Consider the following 16642-nt stretch of genomic DNA (forward strand, 5'->3'; position numbering starts at 1 on the left):
GTTGATGATACTATAAAACAACATCTACCCTTATCTGTATCTTGTTGTTGATGATACTATAAAACAACATCTACCCTTATCTGTATCTTGTTGTTGATGATACTATAAAACAACATCTACCCTTATCTGTATCTTGTTGTTGATGATACTATAAAACAACGTCTACCCTTATCTGTATCTTGTTGTTGATGATTCTTGTTGTTGATACTATAAAACAACATCTACCCTTATCTGTATCTTGTTGTTGATGATACTATAAAACAACATCTACCCTTATCTGTATCTTGTTGTTGATACTATAAAACAACATCTACCCTTATCTGTATCTTGTTGTTGATGATACTATAAAACAACATCTACCCTTATCTGTATCTTGTTGTTGATGATATCTAAAACAACACCATGTCATTGATTTGCTGTCTTTTATAAGAAACTCTTACAACAGACACTGTATGAAGTACACGAAACATCTACTACACATTGTCTACGAGTAAAACACTGAAAATGAAAAAGAGAATACAAACTGCTTACAACGAACAGACTAAGTACCGTGAGGTGCATACAGACACAGGCAAACAACTATTGTACACATTGATCAGTAATATAAGACAGATAAATAATCTCCCTTTCGCACATTTAACATAAATTTAAACATTCTTGCACTTTCAACAATGACAGTCCTTTACATAAAACATGCCATTTGCGTTTATATAAAGACATTTGTTCATGATTACACTTTTAAACACATCATATGACACTTCTCTAATCACAATCACATCATTCATAAATATAAGTCTAAAGCTACTTTATATACGAAATAACAGTATGGGATAATAACTTCCCCGCCCTACACGGAGAACTGGTTCTGGTTGGTAAGAATCAACATTTGGTTTACTGAATATACAAAGGAAGGGAAATACCACGACATATCGCTAGAAACATTGCAAAGTTACACATGGTGTAAAATAATGACAAATAACAATCACGATTGTAGCCACTGCTTAAACATGAAAACAATATACTATAAGACTAGCATTATCTAGTGGTATAACTGAGGAGATTACAGAGACAGAGTACAATAGATTGGTTATACTATAGACTTAATGAGTATTATCTTAGAGGTTCAGTGATTGACTCCTTAAAAAGATATCAAATCGGACATTATATGTTATGCAAATACATTAAGTAAATGGTGTAAAAAATCAAGCATCCTTTGCTTCTTACTGATTTTTTGTTTTAGATTAACGTTTGTCAAATAGCTTTTTTAACATAATAGGTCAAAATAAAAGACAAACATGAATGTGTTCGCAAATACAAGGCCACTGTGTCTCAAGTAGAGAATGAGAATAAGTTCTTGAGGCCATTTGTGTTTCTCTGCTCAAATACCCCATCCGTATCCCTCAAGTACTGCTTGCTTAATGTTGAAGGTGAATGGGAAGTAACTCTTATTATATAAGGGAATATGTCGCTGTTATTGTGATTTTAACAAAATCGTTTTAAATGTAGTGTTAATGCATATTCCTCATGCAATTGCTTGGAAGTAACTTCTGTGATATAAATAATATAATACTGATGAGTAATATACGAATTTATGAATGAAAATACAAACTATTAGAACATCAACCCACAGCACAACTGCCTTTCCTATCAGTTTTACCTATAGCAACAATATATCCACATAGTTATCATCTATATGTCAACAGCACTTTGAAACCTTGGACTTCAAAGAATTTATTCAGAGCTTATTTGATTATAAAACTGGGGTTATGTAAAGCACACCCCGGAAATACTTTTTGAATAAAGTTAATATATATTCGCTTATCTTCAATTCAATAAATGCTAATTCAAATTGAAATTAAGACATATATAACCATTTTCAGGTCGTATGACGTCACAATATCATATTGTCAGATATTAGGTGACACTAAAATATAGACACATCTAGGACTGATGATTAACATAATTAACAGAAGTCTCCATATTGCGATATACTCATTATTTGTATTTAAAAGAGTTTTATCAATATTTAAAACAGCAAAATAGAATGTTCTAATGACGAAACATTAATCACTAGCGAAAGTTTTGAAATGAGAATAGGAATGTAGTAGAATGATACAGACGAAAACTCAACGCCACTGACTTTAATAAGTATTATAGAGTTTTAACAAAAGAATCATTCTTGTCGTAGACGAATTGCAATTTCGCAGAGAAAATCACAAACACAATACTGAAGCACCAGACGCTAAATAACAAATAACAAAAATAAGTCTGCATAGGCATGTGTGCTTATGTGTCCAGCATAGCTCAAAATATAATTTGTGTATCACGCAACAAATAAATAATACTATATGATATTAATGTATGCTATCTGGGAAAGATTGTGACTAAACTCATTCGCATTGTGACTTTTATAATGAAAGTAATGGGACACGTATGTGACTCTTATTCTAGTATTAAGAAGACATATAGCATTGATGTTTGAACTCAATGAACGATTACAACTATGCCCTCACACGCCCTCGACAGTGGTCAGGGTGTATACGGTCAGGTTCGACATTATCTGGTTACATGTTTAAAGTGATAAAAATGCAAGTTTAAAATCCATCATAGTGTGGAGATTGCTTTATACATTACGGCGTAGTTCAAACAAAGATGTAGCTTATAATTTTCGTGATTTGTTTAAAAGTTTCAGGTATTGGGAAAGCGGAAGCAGTTTTGACTGATACGTGCGAAGAGAGTTAAACTATTACCGCACATATATTTCTGCAATCAATGAAAACAATACCTAAATGTTAATACTTAATGTATAAAAATAATCAGGTATTTCCGACACACAATTATGAATATTACTCAAACAATGCGTTACAATATATACAGTGTGCAAGTATGATTATTGATATTTGATTTCAGAAGCAAACGTAAACAATATATGAGACAGAAAAATGAGTTGATGATTTAGTCCATTTAAAATTAATTACAATAGGCTCTCCTAAATAATAACCTTAATCATGAACATGGTTTCCAGTACGATTGTATAGATATTTGCATGAACCAATAACAATTCACTCACCATTAATCTAGTCATACTATATATCTTATCATCTTTAAATACAGCAAAAAATAATAACTTAATTCTTGTTCGCCCCTGAGTGTTACATTCACTCACACATCCACATTCAAATGTCTCAAAGTGAATAAATATTCCATCTTTGCATATTACAGAGTTAGCTCCCTTGCGGGTAGGTATCCATTGTGACGTCTTTATTTTGTGAGCACAATTCACGTCGATTTCTCCGAAAAATATGACGTTTTGCTCGCAAAGAAATGACGTCACAATCAATACCTAACCGCAAGTGCAGATAACAGATTTAATATGTAAATATAGAATGTCTGAGTATTTAGTAACACAAATCATATATATATATATACAGTTCACTGTAGATATGAACATGAAGCTGCAATTTATCAAAATAATCATTGAATATCAAAAAGAAAATAAGCACGTGATTGACGCGAGGTTACGTGGTCAGCATACAAACTCTGAAGTACATAAACATACATCCAAATGACAACTAAAGTCATATTATTAGGTGCAATTTTAAGAATTAAACCATAATGATATGCACGTCTTTTTCACCCTCGCATGCTTATCCATAAATGTCTCCATGAATTCGATTACAAGGTTAAAGGAGGCTTCGTGTGAAAGAGTACATAAGTAACTTAAAGTGATGGCAACAAGGATGCAATAATAATTCATCAAACATAAAAAATGGACACGACACGAGAGATAACCTATAATGGAATATAAATAGACGTATAGTTTGAATCAGGAATAAAACTAGAAAATACACTCATTGAGACAACTAATAAACGTTTATACTGTATGCCCACACTCGTTAGCAGTAACCCATGATGTTACATTGATATGATATAAATAGTCAATTTCAGCAACGTACTCGCTTAGGGCATCAATACATATATATATATTAATCTTGAGTGAGTACTGTTTATTTGTAATATCCTCAAGCATTTAGTGACGCAAGTCGTAGATCTAAAGTGTTCTATGAACAAGAGTTGTAATTAATCAAACGAATCCTTAAATGATGAAAGAATTTCATTCATGATACTCGAGTGTGGTCTTAAATCTGGTTATGCTGGAACAAGAATGTTGACAGTATTAAACATTGCACATTATCCGCAATAATTCAAATTCACATTTGAACATAAACTTACGTTTATACTACCATACATTTACACTCGTTCATTTCATGCGACATTCGAGTTTCATCTGCTAATCAACAAATTTCGTTTACACACGAAGCACTGATAGACGATTATCCATACTCGATACCTATATTTTACCCCATAAGGCCCTAATGGATATAGCAATCTCCCAGTGTTGTTCACATCTCATTGCCTTTTAAAGTTCGACTGCTTCAATATAATTATTCTCCTTAGGCAAATTATCTATTTGTATAAATGATATCAGATATTGAATTGCATCCAAGATCATGATATAAAAACTATTTTATGCACTTATGTAACTGTAATAAAGCCCTCTGAACAGAAAAATATAATTCACACTCACAGAATGGGTTAATGTATTCATTATCTCATTTCAGGTTTAGCCTTTTTAAAACCTTAAAATTTAAGGAAAAAAATCATTGTGATTTAGAAAAAAAAATGTTGTAAAAGCAACTGCTTAACATACTAATGTGTAAAATGTCATCAAATCAACATCCTTATTTGGATTCCGAGAAAAGGCAAAGCCCTTCATATATGTGAAGCATTCATACAAAAAAGTGAAAAGAAATATCTGAGTTGTTCCCCTTTACATGAGAATAATACTTCCTATATTATGCATATCATGGCACGTCCTGTGAAAGCCTTTGCTCTGTTTCATATCTTACATCACCAAAATTATTACAATATCTTTGTCTGTTACAATTAATTAGTAACTTTATCATTCGTGTAAAATGTATACACTTCATTATACTTCTCTTTTGGGCGAATTTATCTCAATATCTCAATAGAGACTACATCAGTTCCATATACTAAGAATACTGTCTAAAATATATTTGAAATATCATTTATATTTGTTGATCCATTAATTATCCCATTTCTGGACGGTTGGTTTTATATGATGAGAGTTGTGGGACCAAGACAAATGGTATAATACCCATGCCTATAGTTTCCAGAAGCATCATTACAAATGTATATCTCTTTTATGACCTGCACGAAGTAATACGAGTCATATAAGCAACAGTGATCTTCAAATGCCAACAATTCAAGATTAACCAGACAATCACATCGTTTATGTGGTTCCTTTGTTTAATACAACATATACTATATTAGTCAATGAAAAATGATTTCTAATTTTAACTTTTTTGCCCGTGCTGTCAATGTCGCCGCATGTATGCTGATGGTTCTTTGATATTGTAGACTAAGCTGCCAGTTTGCTACCGTAGTGTAAGCGTGCTGACGACCGTGAACACGGAAACTAACACTGTTATCATGGCGCTTGATTTCGACTGGGCGCCATTGAATTCTGCAACAGATGAAAGCAATGTTAAAGTATAAAGGTGTATATCAATGATACGAAATATGTGGGAAATAATGTTTGAAAAACACCATACAATATCAACTAAACCATTAAAAGGCTAATATACAAGCATAAAATCTAAATACAACCGAGCGAAACAAAATTAAATGACATGACAAAATACGGACGACTTAAAAAAATTAAAAGTGAAAATATCAAGATTGGTCAAAATTGGTCGATTGCGTTTGAATAGAAAATTAAACTTTAAAATTATTTAAACACCAGTAGAATTAAAAAACTATCAATACAATGTTGTTAATTTCAAGAAAATGTCCAACATATTGTTTCTTTCTCTACATTAATTTGATAATATTTTTACCTAGTGCAGCTGTTTTGTTGACGTTGCAGTTTTTTCCAGTACATGGTACCTCGTAAGGGGCCTCAGTCACTATTGGTTCTAAATTACACAAAACAATAATTAAGATCTGATCATGTCAATTAATCAAACCTGCTACATAAGATAGAAAACACTGGTCCATACAGCATATCTAAATTCTAATCGCTGAAGATGACATTAGAGATTGGCATGCATTCAATAAATGTAATATCCTTGCTTTTGTATCCTGGTATCAACTTTAAAAATGATATTAAAATCAATTCATAATGACTAGAGCACAGAAAAGTTCAACGAATGCCATCAAATAAGCCACTGGTAATACTACAGGGAAGATCATCTGATAAAAACTTGTTTTGCCGAGAGTGCAAGTAACAAGCAATTAGAAATAAGAACTAAGAACATGCAAAACGAAAAGTAAAACAATACAAGGAAAGGGTGAAAAAAACTAAAGGTAATTACCAAATTATATAAATCAAAGCTAAATGGAAAAAGAAATAAATTAAATGTAAAGGAAACAAAAATAGCAAGCAGAAAGTCAACAGAATTAAGCAGGAAAAATATTTACAGAAAATTTTGTTTTAATTCCAAAGGATACATTAAAGGACAAATATTGGCATACAGTACCCGGTGTTTCAACAATGATCTCATCATTGTATTGATGGCTTTCGTTCTCAATCAGCGGTCCCTCTACCCGACACTGGAATACACTGCCGCTGGTTTCCTCAGTGATCGAGGTCATTATCTGCTGGTTGATAACAGGTACACAGGTATCGCTCTTCTGGTTCTCTGGGTCAGCCATATCTGTTATTAACCTGTAATCCTGGTCATTTGGATGCTTGACATACCACGTGACCTCCGCTGGCGGGATTCCCAGACTTACAACACATTCCAAAGTGAAGTTAAAATTCTCCTCGACCCTCAATAATTCGGAGTTGATGGACGGTTTTCCAGGAGCCGCTGTTTAAAAGACAATATCAGTATAGTGCACTTCGCTTAAAACCATGTTAAACATTAAGGCCTTATTATATAACATCTACTGCCAGATCCTGAATGGACAGGTAGTTGGAAGATACATGTGGATGTTTCTTTGGTTTTTTTTCTTTCTATCATTGCTGTTTGGTTCACAATACATGACCCAGGCAGTTTCCAAAATAATAATCACACTTAAATATCAACAATTCAAATTATTGCTTAATCAAATTATAGCGACTGAAAATTATTTAGTTATAATGAGAAATAAAAACATATTGTGAAATTAATTAGTAATTATATGTAATTAAATATAGAAATACAGTGTATGTTAACAAAATTTTGAGCATAGGTGTTGCATGGTTTATTCACTTACCCACAATGCCTACTTCCGTTGTTTTAGAGATGATGCTGGAACCGGTAACCACACAGACATATGTGCCCACATCGGTACACTCGAAATCGTAAAGTTTGATGTTGAATTTGATTGACGTGTCGTTATGACCGATATGCGTTCGGCCTCGCGATTTCATGTCACTATCTACCCATAACGGCTTTAGAACAACCTCAGACGGGAATAGTCCCTGGTTCATGCTCTCAGATTTGGGCGGGAGGCTCACCAGATTAACCTCGGTCATGTTAGGGTAGCGCTTCCTCCACTGCATGACGTACCATGTCCCCGTTGGCTGGAAGGTGCATTCGAGGTCAACTGTCTCGCCTAACATCCCCTTGACATTCGGTTTGGTAAAAAGGGTACCTACAGAAAAACAGGAGACGGATTAAATAAGAACATTGTACTGGTTTCTGAATCCAACATTCTATGATATGTACGTTGTACTAAATCCTTATTGAATAAAATAATGTTTGTTTAAATATCAGGAAAGTTTCGCACCATGGTATATAAATGGAAGTAAACATAGAAAATAACACAATATGTAAGATAGGTGAGAAGTATCACTAAGATGCGATCGTGATCAATACTGTACACGAATACAGTACTGGGGTAAAGCAGGATATGAAAATGACCAACATGGCAGCAAAACTCGAAATCGATATTAACAGGACAAGTATAAGAATAGAGCTGTAATCAGACAGTTTACAGAAAAAGCAACAATACCGCATAGACTATTTTTTTCACGGGGTAAAAATATCGCTTTTCAAGTCATTCTCTTATGTTAAATATTTATCGCCTAAATCATATGTACACCGACGTGTATTGCAAAATATATAAGTTTTATTTGTTTACATTTTAACAACTTAAATGATGAAAATCTGATAAACTATAAGTATCGGGAAAACCTAGACGGGAATGGAACTGCTTTACTCATTCATGCCTGAAATTTTATAATCAGCTGTTCCAGGTCTAGTTTTAGAGGAGATCAAATGTGTCTTTAGAGGTCAATGATTTAATAGACTGTTACAGTGCCTTCTCTCACGTAAAATCGTGTTATTTTCCTTGTAATGCGGTTGACCATATCTAATTATCTATGGTTGGGAAACGTTGCAGCTTGTCGAAAACCTCCTTAGCTTGTATCGCGCGTCATGTTACACCTAAACGTAGTTCGTAATTGAATTATCTTATCGGTACCAACGGTATAAAATGACATCTTTTTTTTTCTGCCTCACAAAATTCTTCCTCTTCTGACTAGTACATGTGTAAACCAGGCCGAGTTAATTATTGAATCGCTTTAATATTTTCAACTTATTCATTTGCTGCAGAATCATGCAAATTCAACTATAATAATGATCATGGATATTTAATTGTAATATCAATTCTCTGAAGAGAGACAGAAGACTATAATAACATATTAAAGATTTCTTTCCAATTTTAAATGATCTACATGTTTAGCCCAATGAATTCTGACAAGGACATATGGACTAAAACTTGTAATTGTTTATTGGGATACAGATAACAAGAAATCTATTAGTATAGATGTTTTAGGAGACAGGTTGTGTTCCGGTCCCAACATCATCTTTATTTCTACCGAATTTCAATTTGAAATGTTAATCTTTTAAAACATTAAACAATAATCTAAAATTTCAAATACTAATAACATAAAACATTTCATAACAAACACGAAACAAAAACAAAATGCATCATTTACTAAACTCATTTAGATATCATAGTTCTATTACGACAAACATCAATTGGGCGTTTATTAGAATCTTAGGTTCTGGTTTTAACATTTTCGATCCGCATTCATCTTTTGTCCTTGAAACATTCTAGAAAATACTGAATGGCATTTAAAAACCTTTGAAAATATCAAGTTCATTATGGAGACTTTGCGAATATTTTCGAGTGTTAGGGTTTGTTTGACAGAATTCTACATTCAAATCTTGCAGAATATATATCTAGTTAAGCTCCTTTACTTCATAATTGTGATTAATCAATAGAATCATGTATCGCAATATACAGTATTAAACATTTGATGTTCCACTCGATCTCACTTTACCAGCATTGAAACGTTAATCCAAAAACACAATGAGTCCCTCGCTACACCACTGATACATATGACGCCATCTTTATTCTGCAATCATTTATAGTAGATACGATGCATTTAATATACCTCGACTTTATTTACACTATATAAAATGTAAACTTTATTTATTTTACATCTATTGAGGAACTAGTTATACAACTTATGTAAATCACTCTTGATGGTCCGGATGTAAGCGCGCAAGGGGTCATAGTGTGTGAGGAAACCGGAGTGACCGGGGAAAACCCACGTGATCGGGCAGGTGACTCCTAACCTTTTCACGTCCGTGCCGGGGTTAGGCGAGCGGCTTAACCACTACACCATCCGGCCACCCCTATACACTATATCAAAGTTACTTGGTTAAAACTAGCTCCCTAGTTTTTCCCCAAACACCTCGCTCAGCTGTGTGTTAGTTTTTCGAACCAACACATCCCTGGAAGCTTGAACACACCCACACTCGGGTATTTCCGTCGAACCAATTAAATGCCATATCAGTTCACAGGCGACGTAAAAATTGGGCGGAGCTAGTGTCCGATCACGCCATCTCCGTTGACGTAACCAAACGACGTTAGAATCAGTCAGAAATTGTTATAGAACACGTCGTTTAACTTGTAATTAAGTGAGAGTAATTGGATAATGTATGGGGCCAGTGGACAATATCTTACATGTACGAACATTTGTAATGCAGGCTACCTGTAAGTGGTTAATGTCTCTGAATTTCACCAGTACATGTATATATATAATTTCGGGATTATATCTAGTGGTACAAAATCTTGAAAGGTTGAGAAATCATTGTGGAATAAAATTCTAACCTGCGGTTTGAATAGAAGTAAAACATACTAGACACGGAATAACAATTTTCATCTCGGAATAATTTGAAATGTCGAATCAAAGATTCTGTGTTAATGGAAATTACTGTTTTATTAAATATCTAATGGCTATGGAATTAGGAGGACATACGAATTACTGATAATATTTTTAACAAAATACATCTTTTAGTCAAACCATAGCTTTTGTAGGTATCGGTAAAACAGTTAAAGTATGGACTTGAGTGATGTAGCAAGTTTCCGGTTTCCATCAAACCAGAAACTTGCTATATCCCTCAACCCCATAATTTCACTGTATATAAAAAACTATATAGAAAAGATAAAATCATCAATGGCCCTAATTTGACTAACTATGAATTCATATCGACATGACATTTATTCCAATTGAAAAATCTCCACAGAAACTCTCATTTAAAGTATTAAAAGATAAGGAACTTCCTTCCATACCTTTGACGCGTCAGCAGCGACTTAATATTATATTAGTTACATTACAGAGACGACTTGTAATAAAGGGGAGAGACCTGACAATGTAAGGATCGATAATAGGAGTACAATGATCAACAGTTTGGTAATAAACCGAGTTATCATCCTACAAGGAGTCATTAACATGGACTTAGATTTTAAATATCATGACTTTTCGGGATGATTGGCCATCATTTCCGAGATTTATTTCCTCGTTCTGAGGAGCCATTCAGACACCGTGATCTTTCTCGGAATCTGTAATGGCGTCTACTAAAGGTTCCGATGGCTTAGAGTTGCAATTATGACACGCAAATCTATTATGAATGGCGCCTGCATATCAAATTAGAAATTCACCAATTCCATTTATGGTTAGGAGAACATTCATATAAAACCCTTTTTTCACTCCGCGCAGAAGAAAGGGGACTTTGACGAAGATGACTGCGTTTGTTTTCGTCAGAGCGTGTGCCTGTTTTAGGATGGACATGCAAAATGTATGGGAAAAAGACCCTAGAAAAACAACCCCAAGGGAAGAGAGATTCTCTGTTTCAGTTTTTCCCTTTGAATCATTTACTACAGATATTTACAAAGTCAACACATATCTTTTGAAACATTTTGACATTGATATATAGACGACTTGGCGAGAAAGAATACTTTCCCTTGTACTCTTGGTGGGTCTATGTAGACAGGGTTAACTGAATATGGTGTGAGTGAAACTATATTTCAAAGTTCAAAAGGCCCTCGGTATTTTCTGAAAATAGTGATATGAAGTTGCAGAAAAATTCCTTCACTACTTTCTGATGACAAACTTCATATATCAAAATCTAAGATGACTGCCTGTCGGCAATGTTGCCTTTTTTCTTTAAATATGTCTTTTATTGTTTTAAACTAGTATGTATACCTATATCAGAGAATTATATAAGAAAGCAAACGACATTCAGTATTAAATACATCGATATCCAACGAATATAAACACTTAGAGTTATCACCCTGTGCGTTTCATTCTCCTATAACAGTCTTTACATGTCAGAACTAGTAAGGAAAGCAATTACAATTTATTACCGAACTATTTATTTAGCTTCCCTTTGATAAATATGTACACGGCTGTTTAATTAGCCTTCCTTAGATGGATCTGCACACGGCTATTTCATAAGCATCCCTCTGATATAGGGGTCACAGGCTGTTTCATTAGCCTCCCTTTAATATAGGTGTACCAGGCTGTTTCATTTGCCTCCCTCTGATAAAGGGGCACCAGGCCCCGTCTTATGGAAGTGTGTATAAACTTTGACATAGCTATAAAGTTACATTTCAAGGATAAATACACAATTAGTGAAGGAAACAGCTTCAGTTACAGCATAAATCCAAGTATCAAATAACCATTCCATAAATCTAACAGAAGCGTAATAACGGATTTGTTTTAATCCAAGTGACAAATTATCTTTGGTGATATCGATTAAAACTTAAAATGATTTACATTTAATGAAGACGATACATTGGGGAAATACAATAATGATACTACAGATAGAGTTATATGGCTTCAACACGTCACAGTTTTTATATTTATAATGCTGTAAAGTTTTAATGCTATCCTCAGATGTGTAGAGACACCATGCCTTGAACGTGAGCATTTAGATTAGTATTTTGTTTAACATTCCTTTGAGAGTAAATGTCATTTAAGAACGACCTTCAAAAATGTACCCACGTATGACGTTGTAGATGTAGTGGACAGGGGTGTGCCCAATACTGTAAAATGCACGCTTTGGAAGGCTATGGGTATATGTCTAGGAAGAAGCCCGCGTTTCTTGCTACCGACTTAAACACTCAGAATAATCCGCCTCGTTTTCAAAATATACACTGTAGTATCTAGCTGCTTTACCCAATAACTTCCGTGTTTTCGATGACGTTCAATCAGACAAACTTACTCTTCCTGTGTCGAAAGTAATTCATAATTTATTATATGAGTATATAAAGATTGATTAAAATGTGTAAAATGCTTGTCCAGTTAAAAAAGGCATCTGTCTCAGAAAACCATGTGATTTCCAATGCACGTTTAAAGGTTGCACGCATGCTCTTCAGTTAGATGTACATACGTAAGCATTATTTAGATTAATTCTAGTTTTGCAGTCAAAATTTGTTTTCCTTCGTATTATGCAGCAACGACATGGCATTACAGGAATTATATATTGCCATTTTGAAATACCCTGACGAATGCATCGACAAAATGAATCGAAACACAGCCATGAGTGATGTGGTACACGATATCCGAATTAAGATAAAGTAACTGGTGAACATACGGACCCCGACAGGTTGTTAAACTCTATTGTCAATACACTGTACGAACTTACGGAAAAGGGATGAACTATCTACATTGTCTTTAAATTCAATCAAATTATTTCGATATCCCCGAGGTAGTCGTATTTCAGCATCTCTTACATCGCGATAATGGACTTCTAGAAAGGTGATTAATAAATAGTGTCTTTTAACCATGTTTCATCGTGACTAAAAACAAAGGATAATCAATTTTATTGTAGTGCAATTAGCACATAATGCAAATAAATTGTACCTAGAAGTCTAATTAATGGTACATGCTTTTGTAAGATATTTCCATACGGTATAAATTGTTCGCGTAAGCTAAAGGTTATTGACATGCTAGGATGTAACAAAACAGATACTTGAAACATACATGCAGATGGGTTTTCGCTTACATGCTATCACTAGAGAAGATAACGAAAGATAAAATATAAGTTGTGAGTACTTGTTTTCGAAGTCGACTATAGTAAATTTACCTTCTTTTGTAACACACCAAACAAATTCTATAAATTACAACACTGCAACATTATACACAACACACAGACCTGGCTCTTGACTTGCTTAAGGGTGTCTTACATATACGAGTATTGAAATAATAATTCAGTTAGAAAATAGGGTAATTATATTATAAAATATTGTCTTACGTATACGAATAATACAATAGTAATTCAGTTAGAAGAAAGTTAGGTAATTGCATTATAAAATAGTGTAACTACTTATTTATATGATTAAAGGCATTAACGACCTTCCAAAGTCATTCAAAATATCAAAGTAAAACGAGTGTCTTGAAATTGAATCATTAAACCAGCAGTAGATATATGACTAATGATTTATAATAATTGTTGGTCGGATATATATGTTTGTAGGTCGCCAAGATCAACATGTACAATGTATTTGCAGGTCGCCTAGATTTGATTTGTGATAGAAGTGATGGTGGCATCGAGTGAGGACTGTTATTTTTTCTTCTGAACTCAGGCGAAATAGTGGTCAATTTCTAATCTGTTCCGGGTAAAACTATTTTGCATCACAGGAATAATATGCAATCTTCACGAAAAATGTAATTATATTATTCCTATCATACACAAAAGATAGTGGATGACATTTACTCTAAACATACTTTATATTCTTCTACTCCAGCAAAGGACGCTTCCGCAGCAGTACTTCGTCATAGAACTAAAATAACTATCATTTTACTTCTTATGAATTCATGCAAATATGTAAACAGTTTTGGCTATATTTATTTTTTTCAGATTCCATTTGTTCCTTTTGTTTTTCGTTGTTGGTATCCATTGTCCTTCAACGAATCTTGGTATAGTACTTCTACCCACCTACTACATAACCAACAATGCCCGTTTAATCCATTTACTACAAAGCACATGGCCATATACATTGTCACGTCACCATACCGATACTAAACCATACTCGGTGATAAACGGAATGTCTTTATCAAAATACCATCCATCAGGATTGTGATTCCCTTTCTATGGTGCTATCTATGTCTGTGTACACAAGCATTGTAGAGAGAGAAGTCTGTGAAATCTAACTGTTGTTTTATACCTCTGATATGTATCTAAACTGAGTTATCCTGCTTTACGAGCCTATATAACACTCGTATATAGTAATACCATCATTTTTTTTGTCACGACAGGTGCCTGTATTGATGAGAGAGATAAACCAGTAAATGAGTCTCGTGCGACCAATAACGTAGGTAGCGAGGCGTTAATGCCGGTAAATGCGAATACTAATTCAATTACTATCTAAAATACAATTATAGGTGTGGCATCTTATAGAGAGCATCATACATTAATATTTTTGTTATACAGTCTTCAGTAGGTAAGGCCTCACATCGGCCTGTAGGAAAGGGGCATACCGAATTATTGGACGATTTGATTATTTAAAAAGAAGCAAGGAGCTCACAATTTAATACATCATAAAGCTATAGCATTAATGGCAAACTGGTTCAGGATCGGTATTACCAGACCACATCCAACTCGGATGCAATGTTTATCTCCAAGAAGACATTAAAACATTTTCACATATCTGTCCTGTCATCATAACCACAATCAATGTCGCATAAGTCTTATTTCAAATGGGACTCAAATCCTTCATGACTTTGTGTTATTTTATTGCAGAACCTGTCAGTAATGTTAATTGTATTGTTTAGTAGATTCCCACTGACAGCTTCAATACACGAAAAGATAACAAAATACATAATAAGGTGAGATTTCTGTCCTTCCGATATTCCAAAATTTAGTGAGAGGCTACAAAATAATTACTTTAACATTGTTGACATAAGTTGTCATGTGTTTAAGTGACCTTGTTATAATGGGATTGTTTTAATGAGCTGTTTAGGCAGTGGAGAATTAACTCCTCTAATCTAATTTGATTTTTCCAATCCAAGTACGGAAAGATACATCCCAGGAAATGCATACGACATAAATGCAATTTGTTTTTAATTTTAAGTTTATAGGTTGACATAGCGTTTAGAGCTCGTTACCGCAACCTCGATTTGAAAAATAACACATTCCTTACTTAAAAGTAAACTATGATAGTTTTCTTCTTTGGCATTATTCCGTCATTAATGAAAAGTATGATGAAAATAGTCATATATCCGTTTTAGTATTTCGCCCGCTTTTTGTATGCTAATTTATTCCACTCGTCCTTTAAAAACATTAATAATACATAACTATAACATTTTTTTCTATTCTGTCCCCCAAACATATCCAGCAGCCTGTCGTTAAGTCAGAAGATTAATGATGAACCGATACAACCATCACAGTACAATATCAGATTATCCGATGTATTGATGGGAAAGAGATATAACCCTGGTCATTATGTCCATGAACACCGGAATCCTACTTCATTATGTCCATGAACGCCAGAGTCCTACTTGGCATTTGTCAGGTGTAGAACGCAGATCAACATGTCACAATGGGTAGCTGTGTGTCCAATTTCACTGCATTAATACCACTTAAACTTAATTGTCTAGACATCACAGTGATCACTCGATTTTATCATAAAAAGAAGTGATGGAAGAATATCATTGTTTGTTATGATGGTTTTGATTGGATAAACTAATGTGGTTCTGAATTCGTTATTGTAACGTAGAGTTGGAAGAATGTCATTTTTATTATAATGGATTTGATCGGTATGGATTCGATAAAGCAAGGAGATTCTGAATTTGTTATTGTAACAGCAGGCAATTGTATAAATAGTTTGATTAGGCCGACGATGGCCAGAACGGAACGGCTGGAAGACACACTGCAGTAATCCATTAACTGATGGACTGAAACTTTACACCAACAGGTCTGTGGACATTTAAAGGACAAAATGGAGCGAAACTCAATATTTATTTATGCAGCTTCCAATTCTTCCTAACGATAGAGTTACCTTAATTTACGAAGACATTTGGTATTATCACAGATTAAAGCGACGCATACTGCTCCAATCAGTACAGAGTTAATCTCGTAACACATCACATTAGCTTTTTAACTGAAGGGATTTGCTTTAAAATTACTAGGAGGATTGCTGTGTATTGTTAATCTGTTTATTTTACGTTAAAGAGGCTTAAGCTTCTAAGAAATGGTATAGTTATGTAGAGAACATATTAAGGATTATAAATGCGTGACAATACAGAATAAACAAATATACATAGATTAAT

At 33.9% G+C, this 16642-nt stretch overlaps 1 protein-coding gene across 1 annotated transcript in view; it reads right to left on the reverse strand.

The window, feature by feature from the left end:
* Window positions 1-408: 408 nt before the first annotated feature.
* The window catches only part of LOC138317779 (uncharacterized), a 95127-nt gene continuing 78893 nt past the window's right edge, over window positions 409-16642 (reverse strand). Inside the window, exons 2-5 of the mRNA XM_069259669.1 lie at window positions 7285-7665; window positions 6564-6896; window positions 5922-5999; window positions 409-5548 (exon numbers count right to left, since the gene is read on the reverse strand). Of these exons, the coding sequence (XP_069115770.1) occupies window positions 5460-5548; window positions 5922-5999; window positions 6564-6896; window positions 7285-7665 (881 nt within the window). The 3' untranslated portion in view covers window positions 409-5459. The remainder of the gene's footprint in view (window positions 5549-5921; window positions 6000-6563; window positions 6897-7284; window positions 7666-16642) is intronic.

This window comes from Argopecten irradians, chromosome 3, assembly GCF_041381155.1.
Source record: "Argopecten irradians isolate NY chromosome 3, Ai_NY, whole genome shotgun sequence".
NCBI lineage: Eukaryota > Metazoa > Mollusca > Bivalvia > Pectinida > Pectinidae > Argopecten > Argopecten irradians.